Genomic DNA, 22,126 nt, shown 5'->3' with positions numbered 1-22,126 from the left:
TAAAGCAACAGTTTGGAGTATTGCAAGTTATGGAAGTGAGTCATGAACACTCAGAAAGAGAGATATGGAAAGAATTAATGCATTGGGAATGTGGTGTTATAGAAAGATAGAAAAGATTAGCTATACAGACAGAATATCAAATCATGAAGTTTTAAGAAGAGTTGGGATGGAAAGAACACTGCTCAAGAATATTATGCAAAAAAAGACCATATTTGCAGGACATCTTCTGAGAGGTTCTTTGGAACACCTGACAAGAACTATATTAAAAGGGAAAGTTGAGGGGAAGAGAAGACGTGGAAGACCAACTAGAGAGTGGTTCAATGACATCGTGGAATGGACTGGTTTAAGAATGTGGAGGCGACAGACAGAGAGAAATGGAGAAGAGCTGCCCATCTGCTGCAACCCTCTTGCTAGAGGATGCTACCGGACGATGACGACAGTATTTATGTACTCATAAATATTGTATTTGGCTAATTACACTTCACTGAAGATTCATTTTTTGTTCATGATGAATTTTCTTACAGATAATTATGAAACAATAATTATTGTTTAGCCCAAATTAATTGTGTATGTCCTAGTTTTAAAAAGTTTGTTGTTTGTTCTAAATTAATTTTTGTGAATTCATAATCCTAGTTAAAAATTTATAGAATTAAGGTATAGTTTCCATGTTTATGCAGTTTTTTTTTTATAGAAAACAAAAAAAAATTATGAATTGGCAGGGAAAAAAATGCACTCCAAGCATTTGGAGAAGAAGAACATTTTTTTCTCACTTTTTCTTTTCGTATTTTCGCCTGTCAGTTGTAAAATTGAAAGAAATCACTGAATCATCACAATTCAATTTAATTATTTTTTTATATTAGTATAAACTGTGGTTTGCTCTTATTTCATTGAGAAATATATTGTTTTTTTTTTTCTTTTATAAACTTTTTTCAACTGCATAAAGTAAATTGCATTAAATTTGTAAAAAATAAATTAAATTGGCAGATATAAGCAAAGTTGTCCACAATCACTTACATTTGTGTACTGTATAGAAAAACTTCCTATTTTACAGTACAAACTTTGGTTTGCTGTTACTTCACTAAATGCAAGATGGATGCAATATGAATTTTGTGCTTTACCGGCCTGGTTGGCTGAGTGGTTAGCATATCCACTCTCCAGCCTGATGGCTGCGGGTTCGAATTCCGTTGTGGGCATGAATTTTTGTGATTGTCTGTGAAAGTGTTGGTGGATGGTGTTGATGTAGTTGCAGTTTGTTGTAGTTGGTGGATTGAATGAGTGGTGGAGACCAAGAGTTGTAGAGTAGATGTCCTCCCTCGACGAGTCTTTGGACTCCATGGAGGTGTTACATAATAATAATAATATTTGTTTCGTGTTATAAGCATTGTACATTCATTTTAAGAAATTAATATTTCTTATTCCGAACAAAAGTGTAGTTCCAGGTTTCTTTCTATTCTTGTTTTTTCCCTTCCCCCCATGATAATATCATGCACCTTACTTTTTTTTTTTGTCAATAATTTTTGTTCTGCATTATAGAATAGGTTTTTTTTAAATGAAATACTTGATGAGACGAGACAATGAATATTATTGTGATAACAAAATTCAAATATATGATGAGTAATGGCACCACTTTAGCATATGCTTCTGCATCACAGTAAGCATCATTCTAGGAGCCTTTAGTTTGCAGAAAAATCCACTATCTGAAGATGCCATTTCCCAAGCTATTTCGATAATACTGAGTTCACTGTACTAAAATTGATCTTGACTAGACTGCTGTTAGAATATATCCCTAAAGATAAAAATATGCTGTTTGATGTTGCTTTGTTACTCTGGAGATCATATCAGAAGAATGTTGTTCAAGACAAAATGCGAGGGAAAGATATTGAGGAATCAAGATAATGCTAAATTGATCATTCAGATACTTTAGAAGATGGGGTGTGTGTGTGTGGGGTGGGGAACTGATCAAATTAGAGACATGAAAAATATCTTAATTTAAAAGAAAATTGTTGATGAGAAAGTAGGAGTTAAATGTTAATCATGTTAGGCTATCATATTATCTTGGACTTTGCTTTTCTGTGGGGGAAAAAAAAAGATGATAATGCTGATGATGGTAGCAATGAATTTGAAGAGCATCAAGTTTTAGACTGTTATGATAAAAAAAGAACAAGAATAGAGAATCTATGATTTTGGCTGGCGTTTATATTACATTTGCTGCATTTGATTATAAAATGTTTCTATGTCATGTTTAATGAACAGTAGAAAGAAGTTTGTTACATGATTTTGAAAATAATATCCTGTTTTTTTGTTTGTTTGTTTTGTTTTTTGAGTATTAGTATCTTTCAAATATATATATTTATTTACTATGGCAATCATCCTAATTCTAATGAATGTTAATAATCTCTTGATTAGATCTTTCATCAGAGAAGAAGAAGATATTTTTGCATTGTGTGTGGACCTTATCAAAGAAACCTGTTGTAATGCCCTTCCAGTGTACAGTGAGGTATATTTTTTTATATTTGAAATTTTTATATTCTTATATAAATATTATAAAATAAATGTCAGTATATCTGAAATGACATTGTATGCTTTCAACTTCATAAGAGTAGTAAAGAGTGTATTCAAGGAACACAGTTTTATTGTGCTAATAAAAATCACTTGTATGATTTTATGTCATAGAAGTGTGATTTTAATTCTAAGAAAACAAGTATCAAGGCTTCAGGCATATATATTACAATATGTAAACACACAATGTTAAGTTAATTGTAAGAATTCAGTTCACTGACCATATGACAGGCTTATCTCCTAGTGTTTATGTGTGTGGGGGTTAATTTTATAGTATTGCAGAAACATTGGAGGAGGGGAGAGGATCTCTTGGAGGAGTTGAATATGTTTTTTAATTTTATAGGTGGTTTAAAAGTAGCATTGAAGTTGTAATGGTGTAGCATTCTGTTTATTTTATCTGATAAACTTTAATGTATGGAATAGCTATGGTTTTACTGTAATCTGTATTGCTTGCATTTTTAGGTGTAGTTTTATGAAAAACTTTATTAATAGATTTTTGCTATAGCCATTGTTTACAAACATGTTGCTAATAATTTATAATTCTTACTTAAGAGCTTGCTCATTTGAGCAAATTGTTAACACCCTCAAAAACAGAGCTATAACAATTTGTTGGGAGTGATGATAGTAAGAGTTAGCATGCATATATTGTGAGGTTGCAGTAATCAGTAAATTATAAACTGCCTGAGAGAAGACTTGTAACAAGTCTATTCAGGAAAGGAAATGAGTTTTGATTTTCAATTTCAATGGGAAATTGTATGTGTTCATGTTGTTTGTTCAGGTGGCTGAAGAAGGTGTTTAAAGTTTGGTAAACATGTGGCCAGATAACAAAAACTTCACCAACATATCTCAGCAAAACTGTAAGTTTTAACACGTTCACGTTGGGGCAATCATCACTCTCTTACCATCACACTAACTGTCTGGAAGGGTGAGAGAAAACACCGTGCCCCTTGGAAATTTTGTGATTGCTTTTAGGATATATTAGAAAACAGTAATTAAGGAGAATACTATATTTGATTGGTATATTTGAATTACTAAAAGGTGTAAATATGTGAACCCTTATTAACACTTGGAGTCCTACTGGGACTTAAAGAACCCTGTGGCCTGACATTTTTAGCTCTATTTAAAAAATTGCTGTGCAGTATTTCTATGGAAGATCCAAATACTTATTTTTTTTTTCTTTTAGTTAGCATCTTTGACAATTCATTGGAACAAAACTTTTAGTTATGCATGTGGTATGGGCTCCAGAAACGGGTTGCAAGAAATCAAGGTTTTTGAAAAAAAATAAAAAAATTAATTTTTTATTAGTTTCTACCTATATTTACTTCTATAGTATTCAAAATTCAACAAATTCAGTCAAAATATTGCTTAGATGTTATATAAATGATGAAAATATTATTTTGCATAGGGGTGTGTACATCACTATAATTATCCACTATTGGCCACAAAAGTCGAGATGTAAATTATTGAATTAGGCCATTCAATTTTTGAAATGCCATGACCTCACGTGCAATCATGACCACAACTCGCTGGATGGCCTCAAATTTGGTCATCCCTCGTTTGAAGTTCTATGTCACTGTTGTTGCTTGACTCAGAGCTCACATTTGAGGGGAGATCTGCTTTCCCTAGTTCTGGATCACTGTCTGCCCAATCATCTAATTCAGATCTTTCGTTATCGAGTATTTCCTCGAGCATTTGTTCTAATTTGTGTTTACTCAAGAACAATTTTACACCCCTGCTTTGGGCACCACTGGGTCCTGGTCTATCCATGGTGACAGAGAAATTCAAACTGATCTCTCAAGTCACTATGCAGAGAGTCATGAATCTCTTATATTGTTTAGATTGGAGCAGCCAGAGTTATGACTGTGTAATATACATAATATGTGTAATATAAACGGGGTGCTTAAGGGTCAAAGCTGTATAACTGAGAGGAGACCTCCACATAGCCTTTAAAGGAATGCAGACAACCGATCAGGGCTTCTGACCTAATGTCCAATCCTCACCTTCTCGTGGTTCACCCTGTTGGGTATCTACCTGGATACTGAACGAACGAGGATAGGCTGGCAATTTGGGATTTAGCCGACCAAATTGTATTCTTATTGTCTTAAACTAATTGTTTATTGGCTTAAACATGCAACGCCCCAGCTGGGGTGTCACCTGGTTAAACAAGGCCACCCTGTTCTTTTCGCCAGGGAACCAGGGCGAACAGCGAAAAGTCAGCTACTGGAACAAATCTGAAAACAAACCCCAACTCAACATCACCAGAGTTAAAGATCGGTACTATCAACATAAGAAGCCTGAATGGCAAAGAAATGGAGCTAGCTGAAGAATTAGATAAGTACCAGATCGACATAATAGGGGTGACTGAAACCAAAAAGACAAAAACTGGTGAGATCTTTCTGAGCAATAAATACAAAATGTTATATTCAGGAAATGACAATCAAGGAAAAGAAGGAGTAGCCATAGTATTCAACACAAAATACGAGGTTAATCTTCTTGATTGGCAAGCAGTCTCAAGTAGAGTGATGTGGGGTAATATCAGAATGGGGAATTGGACAATGAGACTTATTTGTGCCTATCCCACAGAAGGTTCTACTAAGGTAGAAGTGGAGGAATTTTTTGAGGCTTTAGAAAAAGCAACTGACACAATGAAAAAGGAAAAGTTGGTCCTTGTTGGGGATCTAAATAGCAGAGTAGGAAATGATTGTGAGACATACAAAAATATTTTGGGAAAATTTGGAGAAAAGAGCAAAGCTAATAATAATGGCAAATACCTGTTGGATTTCTGCTCAGAACATGGACTGGTTATTACTAACACCATGTTCCAACAAAAATGTGCACACATTGACATGGAGAGAAGAAGCAAGGAATAAGAAAAGTCTCATTGACTATGTTATTATTGATAGTGATGTTTTCTCCCTGGTGCAGGACACCAGAGTGTACAGAGGATTTGAAACTGGAAGTAATCACTATTTAGTCTTGAGCAGGATAAAATTGAATTTCATATTGAAAAGAATAACATGTAAGAAAGTTTTAAAGCGAATAAAAGTTGAGCAGCTCTCAGATGTGAACTGTAGACTAAAATACACAAAGATTATTGAAGAAAAAATGAAAGAGTTTGAGAACAGGAATCAAACCTTGGAGATTCAGTGGCAAACTCTGAAGAAAACATTGTTTGATTCTGCCAGAGAGGCATGTGGTGAGGTTATCTGCAAGGATAGAAAAATCAGAACTCCATGGCAGACACAGGAAGTTAAAGAGGCAGTGAAGGAAAAGAAGAAAGCATATCAAAAGTTCCTGGCAAATAAGTCAGCTTGTGCTCTTAGAGAATACAGAGACAAATGTAAGAAAGCTAAACACTGTGTAAAACTAGCAAAACAAAAATCATGGGAGGAATTTTGGCAAGAATATAGAAAATAAATATCAAGAAGGTGGTAAGATATTCTGGAGGTTGTTGAAGAAGCTTAAAAATGGAGGAAAGAGTGCTGTAATAGGAGTTAGAGATGATAAAGGTGACATGAAAACGGGAGAAAAAGATATCGCTGAAGTATGGAGTAATTACTTTGAAAAATTGCTAAATGAAACAAGCAGTGATAGCACAGTGGTAAAAAACACTCAACAGGCATACAGTCAGGAATACATATCCATACTTAAAGTAGAAAAAGCCATCAAAGGCTTGAAATGTGGAAAGGCAGTAGAAGTAGATGATATTCGACCAGAAATGCTGAAGTATGGTAGTATAAAAGTCTTACAGTGGCTGCACTGCATACTTCAGAAAGCCTGGACAGAGGGACGAATTCCCAATGACTGATTGCAGTAGAGCTCTCATAGTACCCATATATAAAAAGGGAAATAAAACCGAATGTGAGAATTACAGAGGTATTTCCCTACTGAGTGTTCCTGGCAAGATCTATGCAAGTATACTTGAGAAATGGTTGAGAAGAATTGTGGAAGAAATGCTTGGTGAAGAACAAGCTGGATTCAGGCGAAATAGAGGCTGTTATGATCAGATCTTCACTTAAAGACAAATAGTTGAGAAAGCATGGGAAAATAACAAAGATCTGTATTTAAGTTTTGTCGATCTGGAAAAGGCATGTGACAAGGTGCCAAGAGAGAAGCTATTCAAAACGCTACAGTTATATGGTGTCAATGGGACATTATATCAAGCAATACATAGTCTTTATTTGAGTTATAAATCAGCAGTTAGAATTGAAGGAAGTACAGGAAGATGGTTTAATGTTAAATCTGGTGTGAGACAAGGATGTACATTATCCCCTCTGTTATTCATTATCTATATAGATCACATTATGAAGGAAAGTGGTATTAAACATGATATCAGAATTTGAAATGTTAATGTCAGCTCTTTGCTTTATGCGGACAATGTTATACTTCTGAATAAATCTGCTTCAAGTTTGTAAGATTCCCTGACTAAATTGAATAACTGTTGTAATAAATATGTTATGAAGGTGAGCATTAAAAAGATAATGAAAATAGGTAGAATTGTTGAAAATGTCAACTGTGTTGTGAATGGGGAACAACCTGTGGAACAAATAAAACATTTCAGCTACTTAGGCACGATTTCTAGTGAAGATGGTAAATTAAATATGGAAATAGACAACAGAATCAATAAAGCTGGTATGGTAGGAAGTCAATTGAATAAATTTTTATGGAATAAGACAGAAATTAGTTGGAACACTAAATTAGCTGTATACAAGACAGTATTCAAACCAGTTTTAACATATGGATCTGGGAGCTGAGTCAGAAGTAAAACACTTGACCAAAGACTAGAGACCACAGATATGAGAGTCCTGAGAAAGATTAGAGGCATGAACAGATGGCATCAATGGCAATATCATATTAAAAACGAGGATATTAGGAAAGAATTTGAAGTCAGCATCCAGGAATGCGTTAGCAGAGCTAATCTCAGGTGGTATGGTCACTTAAAACAGAATGGGCAAGGAAAAATTAGCAAAACAACTGTTCTCTGCCAGGCTGGCAGGAAAACAACCCAGAGGATGACCAAGATATAGGTGGATTGATATGGTACAAAGTGTCTTAGACGATAGAAATATAAGATCTAATAATGTTGGAGTCTTGACAAGTATCAGACTGATTTGGAGGAAAATTGTAGATAGGAAGTTAGTAATTATGTAAATTTTTCACGTAGTACTCTCATATCCTGTACACCCCTTGAAGGTACATGTCAGGAATTTGATGATGATGTAATATGAACATGAATATGTGCGATTATACGTGGCACAGCCAATGGGCTGGCGTTACGATATCATCATTATCATTTCATCCGCTTGATAACAGGTTGAGTCCACTAAGAAGAAAAGTTCTCCACTTATTATGATCTTTAGCCATCGTGGTCATGACTCTACTGCTGGACAGATGGGAATGTTCTTTTTGCAACTTGATCCAAGTACTTCTTGGTCTGCCTCTAATTCTTTTACTTCATATATATCCATTCAGAGCTAAATATGGCTGTCTATGAGTGGCCATTCTCTGGATGTGACCAAACCATCTCAGTTGATGCCTAATGATTGTATCTACATATATTATGTCATCTGGGAAGTTTAAATCTATTCTGACTTGATCATTAGTCTTGTGTTGCATCCAATGGATTGTAAAAATCGATGCATCGTCATAATTTTTACAAGGTTTTATTGCATCAATTTTACAGGAGTCGCATCCCAAATTCAAAGAATTGTAAACTTTTATATAATAGATGTAAGTAATAATATCAGCCCATATAAAATTAGCCCAGAAAAATTTACATGATACTGTAGATAGAAGATATATAAATGTGTAATTCAAAAGAAAATCCCTTAGAGATCAGAAGTATGTTAGAATTATCTGCATAAGTAATACAAAATGCCCATCTGTAGAGATCCAGAGGAATTAAACATGCTAAATTAAAGGAAACAAGCATCTAAAAATAGAAGTTCAGGGGCATTACCTTAGAATTCAGAAATGTATTTGATGTTATCACTTGGTATAGAGTAGAATAGAAACCCATTGTAACTAAAGCAGTCTGACACCGCCGTCAAAGTCGATAGCCAAAGGGGCAGTATACATCAGAAGCTGTTACACTATGCTGAAAAAGGGATTAACCTACATTTCAGGGAGATAGAAGTCGGAACTTTCTAGAAGGAAAGGAGTTATCACATGATAGGTATGGGGATCTCAGACCTTAATTCAAAGTTTGCACGGGAATATCTGGGGTCTAAAAACATCGCGCAGGGTCCCGTGAAAAGCCAAATAACTAGATCATCGACTATCGTGCATCAGCAGACTTGACGCCAGGAGAAGAGGGGGAAGTCGATCCATGGAATCCCAGGTGAATTTGTGGAGGGTAACTGGAGGCAAAACCTTATAGAGCAAGTAGCAGCCCAGGACCAAGATGGCAAGGCTTTGACCGTCAGACCGTACGTCCTAGTGCCTACAACGGCGAAAGATCGTGCTCCAGCCCCGCGAGAAATTCCAGAGGAGAACACGGTTTCCATGAATTGTCTAAAGTGATAGAGCAAGCCCTAGCATAGAGGCGGGTCCAGAATAAGCCTGAAAAGAGGATACGATTAAGTACATTGTGCCTATGAAAGAATTAATGTGAGTTGAATTTTTTGTTGAAAAACTTTCTCTTATTTATGATGCGAAGGACTGTTTTGGATAGACTGAATTCTTAGAACTGAAAGATGTAATAGATTGAAAACTTATTCGCATGGAGTGAATCTGGTTTTAGAATAATTGAAAAGATATTAATGAAAGTTTAAGCTTACGTTGTAGTGTATTGAAATGGTTTAGAACAACTGATAAGAAAATTATAGAATTTAGAATTGTAATGGTGTGAGAAGTTGGTTGCTAACTGAGTGTTACAAAATTTTTTGTGAAAGTTAGAATTGGAAATTTTATTAGTCAAAGCATGATAATTTCTAGATTGTAAATGGGCTGATAGTTATTTGATATATATAGAATTAATTGGTTGATGATTTACGTCCTTGATGTTTGTAGCATGCCTAAGAATTGTCCTATATGATTTTAATTTTTGTGCTTAGCCTTGAGAGGAAACGATAGTAACATCATTTTAGTGTATACATTGTATTACTGTCTTAGTGTGAATAAATGTTTGTTTTATTTATAAGAAGTGCCGTCTGATCTTTTTAGCAACTGCACTGTTCTCAAATAAAATCCGATCCTGTAAATCGGAAAGAAGTTAAACCTTGGTACGAATTTTAAGTTAGGAATTAGCCATGACTGTAATTAACTGTATAGAGGAGCTTTACTGGAAGTATAAATAATTTCTTATGCCAATTAGAGATTTTTAGTGGCGCAGTCTGGAATAATCAAATAAATTTCTAGAGATCTCAGGTATAAGTATAGAATACTAAAAGTAGAGAAAGGGAATTAAAATTAACTGAGTATATGGAAAGGTAACGGATAATGATAAAGTATAATAAAGCTAACGGATGAAAATATAGAAGTCAAGTTTAAAGAAATAGTAATATAACATCGATAGAGATAGATAGAATAACAAACATAGATATTTTACAATGGCGCAGCCGGTAGGATAAAAAAACCACGAATTAAAGAAACATTAGAAAATTTACAAGATAAAGAATCATCAATATATTACAGGGTGTTATTAATTTTTCTGAGATATTTCATTTCAAATGCGTGAAGTTTCTTGATTGGTTGTTGAGTTAATCTGCAGGCTTCTGAAGCATAAGCAGCCGAGGGGATGATAATTGTTTTTTATAATTTTAATTGTAGACTTGTTGGGATTTTTTTATTTTTCCATATTTTATTTAGTTCATTGATGCTGGTCCATCCTAGGTTAGCCTGTATTTTACTGTTTCTGTATTGTTTAGGTTACTAGAAATGAGACTACGAAGATAAACATATTTATTAACTTGTTCCAACTGGTGATTTTCGAGATTTATGGAAATATTTTCTTCTTCTCTACCTATCTTCATTATTTTTGTTTTATGAAGATTTATTTTCATACCATAAGTTTTACAGGGGCATTTAGAATATTAATAGTTTTTTCTAACTGTGATTTAGAATCTGCTAGGATAATGATATCATCAGCATATTCAATGTGGTTAATGTTGGTACCATTGATTTTACACCTGGTTCATCAGCTATGGTTTTACAGACTTCTTCTAGGATGATGATAAGGAGTTGAGGTGAGAGAGGGCAACCCTGCATTATACCTTTCTCAACTCTGAAATCCTCAGTTTTAATGTTGTTCATTTTAAAAGCTTTGGTGTCTCCATAATAATTTGTAATAAATGTTGAAATATCCGAATCCACTTTTACGTTTTTTAAGATAGTGATCAATTTGTTTCTGTTAACTGAATCAAATGCTTGCTTGAATCTATAAAACAACAGTATATGGGCAGGTTGTATTCCCAATATTTTTCTGCTATATTATTAATGGTGAAGATGTGGTCTATAGTGGATCTATGTGGCCCGAATCCCGCTTATTTTCCTCTATGATTTTTTCGCTAAGCACCTGTGTTCTCTTTTGTATAATTCGATGACTAGTTTATAACTATGACTTAACACTGTTATGGGTCTATAATTTTCACATATTCTTTTGTCTCTTTTTTTTTGTGAATTGGTATAATAAGTCCTGTTTTCCAGTCAGTTGGAATTACTCCAGTATAAAGAATTTGATTAAATAATTTCATTAAGAAGTTAATGGCTTCCTTGCCACCATATTTCCAGAGTTCTATAGATATTTCATCTTTGCCTGTAGCTTTCGAAAGTTTCATTTAGTTTATTGCATTTATAATTTCTGCTGCAGTTATGGGTGGTGCCTTTTCATATATCATCTCTTCTGTTATACTTTCCTCCTCTTATTCTTTTTGAAATAATGTTTGATAGTAGTCCTTCCAAATTGTTTTAATATTTTGTATTGATCCAGTTTCTAGATTGTTTTTATCTTTCATTGTTAGTGATTTATCTTTATAGATCATAGTTGATTCTTTTTATAATTTTATATGCAGTTTTATTGTCATTTCTTTTATTAGCTTCTTCACACAATTTTGCTTTTTCCTCCATCCTATTATATTTAGCAGATATGCACATTTTATCAATTTTGTTTTTAAGATTCTTATAATGTTGTTTATTTTCTTCTGTATTTTTTATATTTAATATATGCTTTGCTGCTCCTTTTTCTTCTAAAGTACAGTCATACTCCGAAGTTACACGGTAGGTGGGACCAACAAAAAGCGCATAAGTCGAATTTGCATAACTCGGGGAATAATTTTGCATGTAATTTATATATACAAACATGCAAAATATTAGTTAATTGGGACCAAAGGTTTACAAAAACCTTTGGTCCCAATTAATTTTTTTATATAATCTTTTTTTAAGATTATAATCATAATTGTAGTTTTTCGTACATAAAAAAAAAGAAAGTTATTTCGATGTCAATGATTTCATAAAATCTAATGGATTCGCCTGATGGCATAATGTCTTTTTCTTGTCACTCAAAATTTCTTCATAGCAAGCTAATGATTTTTTATTCCTTGCCTTGTGGCTACAATTCCTTCCTCAATATAATCTATGTCCTCCAAAATCTGTAAACCTTTCTTTTATGATTGTTCTTACTGTGGATTCCTGTAGATCGAACTTCTTTGCTAGCTCACAAATTTTCATTCCGCCTTCAAAATCCTTAATAATGTTGAGTTTTGTTTCCAAAGTCAATGTTTTTCTTTTCTTGCTAGCTGTAGAAGAATCGGACTTGCTTCTTTTGGATGACATTATTATTTTTTATGTGATAAAATTTTTATCAAGAACATATCATTAAACAATCGCAAGGTTTGTAGACTATAAAAATCGTGTATGAATGGAGACCGCACGAAACATGTGAGTGCTTGCTTGTTCCCAGCATGTGCGGCACACACCGGACAGAACTAGTGGTGAGGCATGAAGTGGGACAGGAATACATACATATAAAAAACCTCATAACTCCAGATTTGCATAAGTCGGGGTATGACTGTATTTAGAATTTCAGGGGTTATCCATTCATGATTTGGCTCGATGTTGTACCAAGTATGTTTCTTGCAGTACTCGTAACAATTTTTATACCCTTAATTCCATGTATTTTCTATATTTTCATAGGTTAATTGTCTAAGCTCATTTCCTATTAGTGTTGATAAGAACTCATGATTTACAGTACTTGAATTTTAATTTAATTTTTGCAGCAAGCAGTTCATGGTCAGTGTCGGAAGTCTGGAGTTTTTAAAGTTCTAACATTTTGCACTGATGATTTCCAATTGCGTTTAATTAAAATGTAATCAATACAGTTCTTTATTGTACCATCTGGTTAGGTTCATGTGTATTTGTGGGAAGGTCTATGGAAAAAAAAAAAGGTATTGCAGATAAATAGATTATTTGCTTTACAAAATTCTGATAATCTTTCTCCGCTTTCATTTCTGTTATCAACTCCAAACCTGCCCATCACATCCTGGGGTGAACTTCCCCAATTTTGGCATTAAAATCTCCCATCACAATTAATATATCTTTCTTATTAGGCTTGTCTATTAAATCTTGCAACTCATCAAAAAAGTGTCGATTTCTTCATCTTCATGTGACTGGTCAGAGGCGTAGATTTGAATTATTGTAAAGTGAACATTTTTCTCTTTACCTTTTAATCTAATAGTGATCATTCTTGGGCCATGTGGTTATATGGCCATGACTGCATTTTGTAAACTGTTATTCACTAAAATGGCGACTCCTTCTGTATGTATATTATCCTCTCTGCCTGTGTAAAATAGTTTTCCTGAATTTAGGTTTTTAACTCCTTCTCCTGTCCAGTGGGTTTCAGCCACACCCACAATATCCCATTTAATCCTAGCAAGTTCTTTTTCCGTTATTGGTAAAATTCAACCATCCTCATGGATAATGAAGCTGAAGGTTCAAATTTAACAGTCTGATAATGAATTTCAAGCAAATATTATTATTTTCGGAATTTTTAATTTAGCAATGTAAATATATATACATCAATGGGATTCTGGGTTCACACGCGATTAATGTACAGTTACATCGTTAACACTTTGAGTCCTATCGATGTAACTGTACATTAATTACTGGAGAGAAAAAACAAGTGTGAATAGATATATTTTCATTACTGGCAAACAAATTATTAATAATTATTATTTGTGATATCATATGTGTAACCTATAAGTTGCTGGGTGGAGTGAATAATACGTGATCCTGTAAATCCTAGACATGTATATGTGCATCTGTGATGGCATAAAAAAAGTTATGAGGAAAGGAAAAAAGATTTGTTCGCATAGTATAAATAACTATAGGGAGGGGCTTACACTTAGTGAACTAGCATCATTAGTTCACAAGTGAACTAATAATGTTAATCAGGTTTTATTTATTTCGTATCCAAACACAAGTAGTACATAGTAAGTAAGTGGTACAACATGATTTACAACAAATTAGGATACATTACAATGAGATCAGCTTAGATTTGGTAGGTGAATTATACAGGGAATAATAATTAAATATGAAAAAAAGGAAACTATACATAACTTATATACAATAAACATGGTCAGATGTTCCTCCAGTATCTTGCACAATCAACTGCTCTTTCTGTGCAGGATATAAGGTCCTCGTTTGCACAAGGCGATGGAAGAAAGGGACAAGAAAGAAGGTGTTCCATGGACTGGGTCGTCCCACACCCACAATTGTCTGGGCCAGTGAGGTAGCCCCATTTGATGAGGTTTTGTTTGCAGCATCCTGTCGTCTGGAGTCTGTTTAGGCTTTTCCAAGTATTCCAGTCCAAGTGGGCACCACGTGGAAGATGTTCAGCTGTTGGAATACCAGTATTATTTTCAGGATATAGTGCAAGCATTGTTGAAGTCTTGTCTCTGGGAGGTTTATAGGTGGTTCAACAGTTGTCAGGAAGCTATGTCGGGATCATAGTTTTTGGGGCACTGCGGTCTGGCCGAACAGTGGGTGGCGCTCATCATTCAGGTTAATCAGGTGATTCATTTAGTCATGGCAGAAATACATGTTGGTTGTTGGAGTAAGAAATCATCTTGTAAAATTTGTAGTGCTTATGTGTATTTATTTCTTTTTTTTTATTATTTATATTTTGCTTGGTTTTCTAAGAATTGTCTTGTTTACTGAGGATCAGTATGTACTTTTTACCCAATAACAGGATAAATAAATAATTTCTGATCGTCATGTGAATTATTCACCCTTTTGTGAATATCCTACATTCATTACTATTCTTTCTTTTTCTTTTTTGTCATTGGCTCTTCTGTCTTATTAATAGATATCTCATGTATGCTACTATTTTGTTGTAGATCAATCACTTATAATATATAGAAGTATTCATTTTTATTCAGGAATAGATAAATTTTTACATCCATTGTTTTCAAAGACTGGAATAAAAATGTTCCTATACTGTCCTAAACATTCCAACCTCCAACAAACACTATATTGCAAAAGTAAGAAAAACTTACTTTTGCAATATATTGTATCACTAAATAAATAGACAGTCTTTGTATTATATTTGACAACAATTATTGTAATTAGAGACAACTGGAATGACACTTGCTAGTAAAAAACATTCCATTCCCAAAGATTATGCTGCATGCATGCATGCATACAAGCAAAACAGACTTATTGGAACACTAAACATAGTAGCTAACTAAACAAATTTCTCTTAACATCCTCTTTCAAATTTTCAGTTTCAGAAAGTACATATAACAGCTGTTTATATTGAAAGATGTTGAAAGTTTATTTTCCACTTGGTTAGAGTATAATAAATTTAGTTTAATCCTTTATCCAAGTGTGAGCAAACAAAGTTTGCGCCTGAAAGTATCTTCAGGACTGGGTTAAGGTGGTACACACCAGGGCAACTCGTTGCAAAGGTGGAGCAAGCTACCAACACTCCTATCCTAGTATCTCCTATAATGCAAAACTCATCTCCTTGCGGATATGTCTATTGTTATGCATTAAGGGAAGGGCCACTACCCAGACAGGTTTCGACCTTTATTGAGGTCTCTTCAGTGGGAGCCAGGCCCAAGTCGAGATATCAGGCAGAAGCATTTGCAGGTCATCTCTACCTATAGGAATTGCCAATTGGTGTGCCACCCTTTTTTTAATAAATTACTCTGGATTTAGAGAAAGATGTTGAAAGTTTATTTTCCACTTGGTTAGAGTATAATAAATTTAGTTTAATCCTTTATCCAAGTGTGAGCAAACAAAGTTTGTGCCTGAAAGTATCTTCAGGACTGGGTTAAGGTGGTACACACCAGGGCAACTCGTTGCAAAGGTGGAGCAAGCTACCAACACTCCTATCCTAGTATCTCCTATAATGCAAAACTCATCTCCTTGCGGATATGTCTATTGTTATGCATTAAGGGAAGGGCCACTACCCAGACCGGTTTCGACCTTTATTGAGGTCTCTTCAGTGGGAGCCAGGCCCAAGTCGAGATATCAAGCAGAAGCATTTGCAGGTCATCTCTACCTATAGGAATTGCCAATTGGTGTGCCACCCTTTTTTTAATAAATTACTCTGGATTTAGAGAAAGATGTTGAAAGTTTATTTTCCACTTGGTTAGAGTATAATAAATTTAGTTTAATCCTTTATCCAAGTGTGAGCAAACAAAGTTTGCGCCTGAAAGTATCTTCAGGACTGGGTTAAGGTGGTACACACCAGGGCAACTCGTTGCAAAGGTGGAGCAAGCTACCAACACTCCTATCCTAGTATCTCCTATAATGCAAAACTCATCTCCTTGCGGATATGTCTATTGTTATGCATTAAGGGAAGGGCCACTACCCAGACCGGTTTCGACCTTTATTGAGGTCTCTTCAGTGGAAAATAAACTTTCAACATCTTTCTCTAAATCCAGAGTAATTTATTAAAAAAAGGGTGGCACACCAATTGGCAATTCCTATAGGTAGAGATGACCTGCAAATGCTTCTGCCTGATATCTCGACTTGGGCCTGGCTCCCACTGAAGAGACCTCAATAAAGGTCGAAACCGGTCTGGGTAGTGGCCCTTCCCTTAATGCATAACAATAGACATATCCGCAAGGAGATGAGTTTTGCATTATAGGAGATACTAGGATAGGAGTGTTGGTAGCTTGCTCCACCTTTGCAACGAGTTGCCCTGGTGTGTACCACCTTAACCCAGTCCTGAAGATACTTTCAGGCGCAAACTTTGTTTGCTCACACTTGGATAAAGGATTAAACTAAATTTATTAAGCTGTTTATAATACAATACAATCTCAAGCTGCCAGAATTCAAAATGACAATAAACTGAAACTTATTCAAAAATTCGAAGCCCTTAAATAAATACAAAGAAATTCAACTACTTCGAAATCACACCTCCATCCCGACAAAGTTTTTATTAACAAATCAAATTATATCTTTCAGATGCAGAGAAAAGTGTCCTCAGTAAATGCCTAATTTTTGTTTTATCTCCCAGATCTATTCCTAAAGAATTATTACTTACAAAGATCGAAAAAGCTACCTCCTTTCTTCCTACCCAAGAGGCAAACCTACTCCGCATTGAATCTGTTTTCATCATCAATAATGCCAAACCCCCTACAGACAATATCTCTTCATCAGAACGACAGGCTGTTAAGAAGTTACAAAACAACAAAAATATAATTATTCTTCCCACAGATAACGACAACACCACAGTTGTTCTTTACATTGATGAATATCATAACAAGATGATGGAATTGTTACAGAGTGACACTTACTCGATACTCGAGAGAGATCCCACCCGTGAACTCCACAACCGGACCTACTGAAAACCACCTCTGACCTACCTAGAAACATATGCCTTTCTCTTCATTCTCTCCATCTGCTTATTCCACAATTATGTGGACTTCCTGAAATTCATAAAGAAAATACCCCACTTTGATCTATCGTAGACGGAATTGATTCTCCAACATATAACCTTTCAAAATATCTGGCTAAATCTCTTAAATGTTTTTCTGGTAAATCATCGTCTCTTTCATTAAAAACTCTGTAGATTTTGTTTCATGTATAAAAGATATTATTATTAAGGAAGATGAAATAATGGCTAGTTTTAATATAGTCTCCTTATTTACCAATGTTCCTACGGACAAAGTTCTTGTACTACTCAAAGATAAATAATCTAAAAAGATCATGGCCTTACTCATTGCATTCAATCAGGATACTTGAAGTTTCAGGACACCATCTATAAACAAAATTTTGACCTTGCTATGGGTAATCCGTTGTCACCTGTACTTGCGAACATCTATTTAGAAGATCTGGAAGTTAAAGCCATCTCTTCTTATCCTTTAAAACCAAGAATTTGGAAAAGATATATTGATGACATTTTACATTTGGAATTAATGTAAAATGTCATCAATATATGGCAGTGAATCTCTCCTGAACTTCCTAGAACATCTGAATAATCAACATCCGAACATAAAATTTACGGCTGAGTTTGAAGCTAATAGTTCTCTTCCTCTTTTGGACATCAAATTGACCCGTTCCTCAGAGAAATTAAAAATCTCGATTTACAGAAAAGCTACCCACACCAACAGATATCTTCACGGTCACTCTCATCATTATCCTCCTCAAAAGTTTGGAATAATTTCTACACTAGGACATCGTGCTCGCTCTCTTCTTGATGATGAGATAGAACTTAATAAGGAACTCAATTTTCTCAGGTCTACTTTTCAACTAAATGGTTATTCACAAAAAACAACTGGCAAATTCCTATTAAATCCACCTGCTCACAATAATGAAGAGACCAGTAGGGTGAAAGGTAATATTTCTATACCATACATAAGCTCTGTCTCACCCAAATTGGCCACGGTTCTTAGGAAATACAACATAAGAACTTTATTTACTCCTCTTCCAAAAATTCGATCCTTAGTGAGCCATCCGAAACCTGGACATCACAACCTTAAATATCCCAGTGTTTACCAGATTTGGTGCAACTGTGATATACCATACTTTGGCCAAACAGAGAAATCAATCGACTTATGCATTGAAGAACATAAGAGAGATGTCAGTTACAGGAGAATGCGAGCCAGTGCTTTGTCTAGTCATGTTCTGTTCTCGGTCGATTCTAATGAAGAAAACTGATCAGACTTGTCCCATACAGTCCTATGGGACAAGTCTGATCAATTTTCCGTTGACAGGATGAATTAGAAAGAAAGATAATAGAATCAAAAGAAATCATTCTCAACCCTCTACATCTCAACAACAACAACAACCTGAATTGCTACAATCAAATACTGGCGTTCGCGAGATGCTATACGCATGCATATGCCCCAACAATGAAGTCAATGAGAGAACAGTTTTGAATGCACAGACTTCAACGTTTCTACATTGAATATATATACACTAACTTTCCGTGTTGTTTACAGTTTTTTCTTCTATGTTTATTGGTGTAATATGCACCTGAAGTAGGCTGATACAAGCTTAAACTTTGTTGTCATTTTTCTCGGTTTCTAGTCATTCAATGTTTTTTAAAAAATATATATCAACCGAGTAAATCAATCTTCCTACATACATATATATATATAACATTTATATATATGATGAACTACCAACCCATTAGTCTATTATCGGTGATTTACAAAAGTAGTCTTCGCTCATAGGCTTTGTTCAACTCTAGTCCTAGCACAACCAGAAGAACAGACAAGTTTTCAAAAGGTGGCTTTAGTACAGTGGACCATATTCAAGTTGTACAGCAGATTATCAAACGGTGTAATGGATATCAGTTACCATTAGGTCTTGGTTTTATTGATTATGAGAAAGCCTTTGATTCAGTAAAAACTTGTGCAATACTTAAAACATTACAAAACCAGTAAGTGGAGGAGCCATACATCAGGGCCATCAAATCAGCATACACCAATGCAACAGCAGCAGTTCATTTCAATGGAAACATCTCTGCTCTAGAAATACAGAGAGGTATAAGACAGGTTGACACAATATCTCCAAAATTATTCACAGCATGTCTAGAAGAAATATTCGAACTTCTTGATTCAGAAGGGAATTCGAATATTGTAAGTTATTCTATCAAGTAGTTTATTTTATACAGCTGTCTGAAACAAAAGTGTTGTCTGTATTCTTTGAAATGGATAAAATTGAGTGTCGTGTGGTTATAAAATTCTTTGTAAAAGAAGGTATAATACCAAAAGAAATTCATTCAAAGTTCATAAAAATGCATGGACAATCTTCTCCTTCATTTTCGACAATTAAGAAATGGGCTGCCAAGTTTAAACGTGACCGTATCCAAAAAGTGTAACAATACCAGAAATCATTGATCAAGTGCACAATATGGTATTGGATGACCGGCGAGTCAAAGTGCGTGAAATTTCTGAGACTATAAGCATTTCAAAAGATCATGTAGGATATATTTGGCACGAAGAATTGCATATTTATTTATTTATTTCGTATCCAAACACAAGTGGCACGTTAGTAAGTAAGTGATACAACGTGATTTACAACAAATTAGGATACATTACAAGCTTAGATTTTGGTAGGTGAATTATACAGAGAAATAATAATTAAATATGAAAAAAAGGAAACTATACATAACTTACATACAATCAATATGGTCAGATGTTCCTCCAGTATCTTGCACAATCAATTGCTCTTTCTGTGCAGGATATAAGGTCCTCTTTTGTGCAAGATGATAGAAGAAAGGGGCAAGAAAGAAGGTGTTCCGTGGACTGGGTTGTTCCACACTCACAATTGTCTGGTCTAGTGAGATAGCCCCATTTGATGAGGTTTTGTTTGCAGCGTTCTGTCGTTCTCAGTCTGTTGAGGCTTTTCCAAGTATTCCAGTCCAAGTGGGCACCACGTGGAAGATGTTCAGCTGTTGGAATACCAATATTATTTCAGGATATAGTGTAAGCCATTGTTGAAGTCTTGTCTCTGGGAGGTTTTTAGGTGGTTCAACAGTTGCCACTATGTCGGGATCTTAGTCTTTGGGGCACTGCGGTCTGTCCGAATGGTGGGTGGCTTTCATCATTCATTTGGCTGCTTCTTTCATCAGCTGAGAATTCAGATCTTCAAATTGAAGGGGGTGCAATACCAGCCAAAGTATACAGGTCTTTTAGTGGTGTTGGTTTCAGGCATCCTGTAATTAAGTGACAGCTTTCATTCAATGCTGGATCAAGTTTTTCAGCATGGCAGGATCTGGACCATGCTGGGCATATTCAGCAGAAGAATAGCAAAGGGCCAAGGCAGAAGATTGCAGTATGTTACGATCTTCACCCCATTTGAAGGAGGTAAGGTTTTTTGGTATATTTTTTCTTGCCTTTGTTTTTTCTATGTGGGTTTTATATGAGAGGGTGCAATCGAGAGTCACACCGAGGTAGATTGCGTTCCAGGAATGTTCTATTTTACAGCCTTCCCAAGAAATCTGTAGCTTCCTGTTGGCTTCCTTATTGTTAAGGTGGAAAAGGCCAGTCTGGGTTTTGAAGGGGGTTTGGTTTTAGTTGATTGCTGGTATAATATGTGGTTAGACTGTTTAGGCAAGTGATAGAGTAGTTTCAATGGACTTGAAATTTTTTGATTGACTATGGCAAGGACATCAGCATAGATAAAATTTCTAGTTCCTGGAAAAATGGGGAGATCATTGACGTAGATGTTGAAAAGTAATGGTGATAACACGCTTCCCTGTGGGAGGCCAATTTTTTGGAGGTGCCACACCTCTTCCTACCCCCCAGGTCCACGTAAAAGCATCTGTTTTCCAAGAATGATTGGATCAGGAGGACAAGGCGATAGTCTTTAGTTATTCTATATATTTTATTTCTAAGTGTGAAATGGTTTATGGTATCATATGCTGCAGTTAGATCTACAAAGACTGCTCCTGTGGCTAATTTTTGCTCATAACAATTTTCTATATATTGAGTGAGGTTGAGAATTTGTGATGTGCAGGATTTGCCTGGTCTAAAGCCAGCCTGCTCAACAATAAGATGGGGTTCGATTAGGGGTTGTGGCCTATTCAAAATTAATCGTTCATAGAGTTTAAAGAGGCTGCTGAGTAGTGATATAGGTCTGTAATTTTTTGCTTCTGTTGGAGTTTTCCCTGGTTTCAGACAGGCCACCACTTTGGCATGCCTCCAGATAGTTGATATCCTTAGGATTCTGAGGCAAGTATTGTATAGGTTTAATAACCACTCTTTAGTCCTGTTTCCAAAATATTTAATCTGTTCATTACAGACATTAAGACCTGCAGATTTTCTAGGTTTTAATAGGTTTATGGCAGCGTTGAGTTCAGTGATGATGAAATCTGAGTTAATCATATTTTGTTCCTCACTTGGGGTTCTAAGTATCTTCTTTTTTGTGTGCTTTTTAGGGAATTTTCCATTCAGCAGCAGCAGCTGGTGAACAATTTGATTAGCTGTTAACTGGGGATGCTCATATGACTTAGTGAAATCCTTCCTAATTCTGTTGATAAAGTTCCATGTCTTTCTGCTACAATGGGTCATATCAAGGAGGACTTCTATTTCTTTTTTCCATGAGCCATCTTGGAGCATAATTTTTCTCCCGCTTGGATAGTCTCTTCTTAGAAGTGGTTGGTGTTGTA

The 22,126-nt window shown here is 35.1% G+C and overlaps 1 protein-coding gene across 2 annotated transcripts in view; it reads left to right on the top strand.

Annotated features, from left to right (window-relative positions):
* Positions 1–22,126, top strand: part of tefu (Serine/threonine-protein kinase tefu) — a 409,445-nt gene that overhangs the window by 54,857 nt on the left and 332,462 nt on the right. For both annotated transcript variants that reach the window (XM_090409436.1, XM_090409435.1), the window contains exon 7: positions 2,407–2,497. In XM_090409436.1, coding sequence (XP_090265562.1) covers positions 2,407–2,497 — 91 coding nt within the window. The remainder of the gene's footprint in view (positions 1–2,406; positions 2,498–22,126) is intronic.

This window comes from Typopeltis vanoorti, chromosome 19, assembly GCF_054136105.1.
Source record: "Typopeltis vanoorti isolate ZY-2024b chromosome 19, IOZ_Tvanoo_1.0, whole genome shotgun sequence".
Lineage (NCBI taxonomy): Eukaryota > Metazoa > Arthropoda > Arachnida > Uropygi > Thelyphonidae > Typopeltis > Typopeltis vanoorti.
The sequence above is the reverse complement of the archived record's forward strand: the minus strand, read 5'-3'. Positions and strand labels throughout refer to the sequence as shown.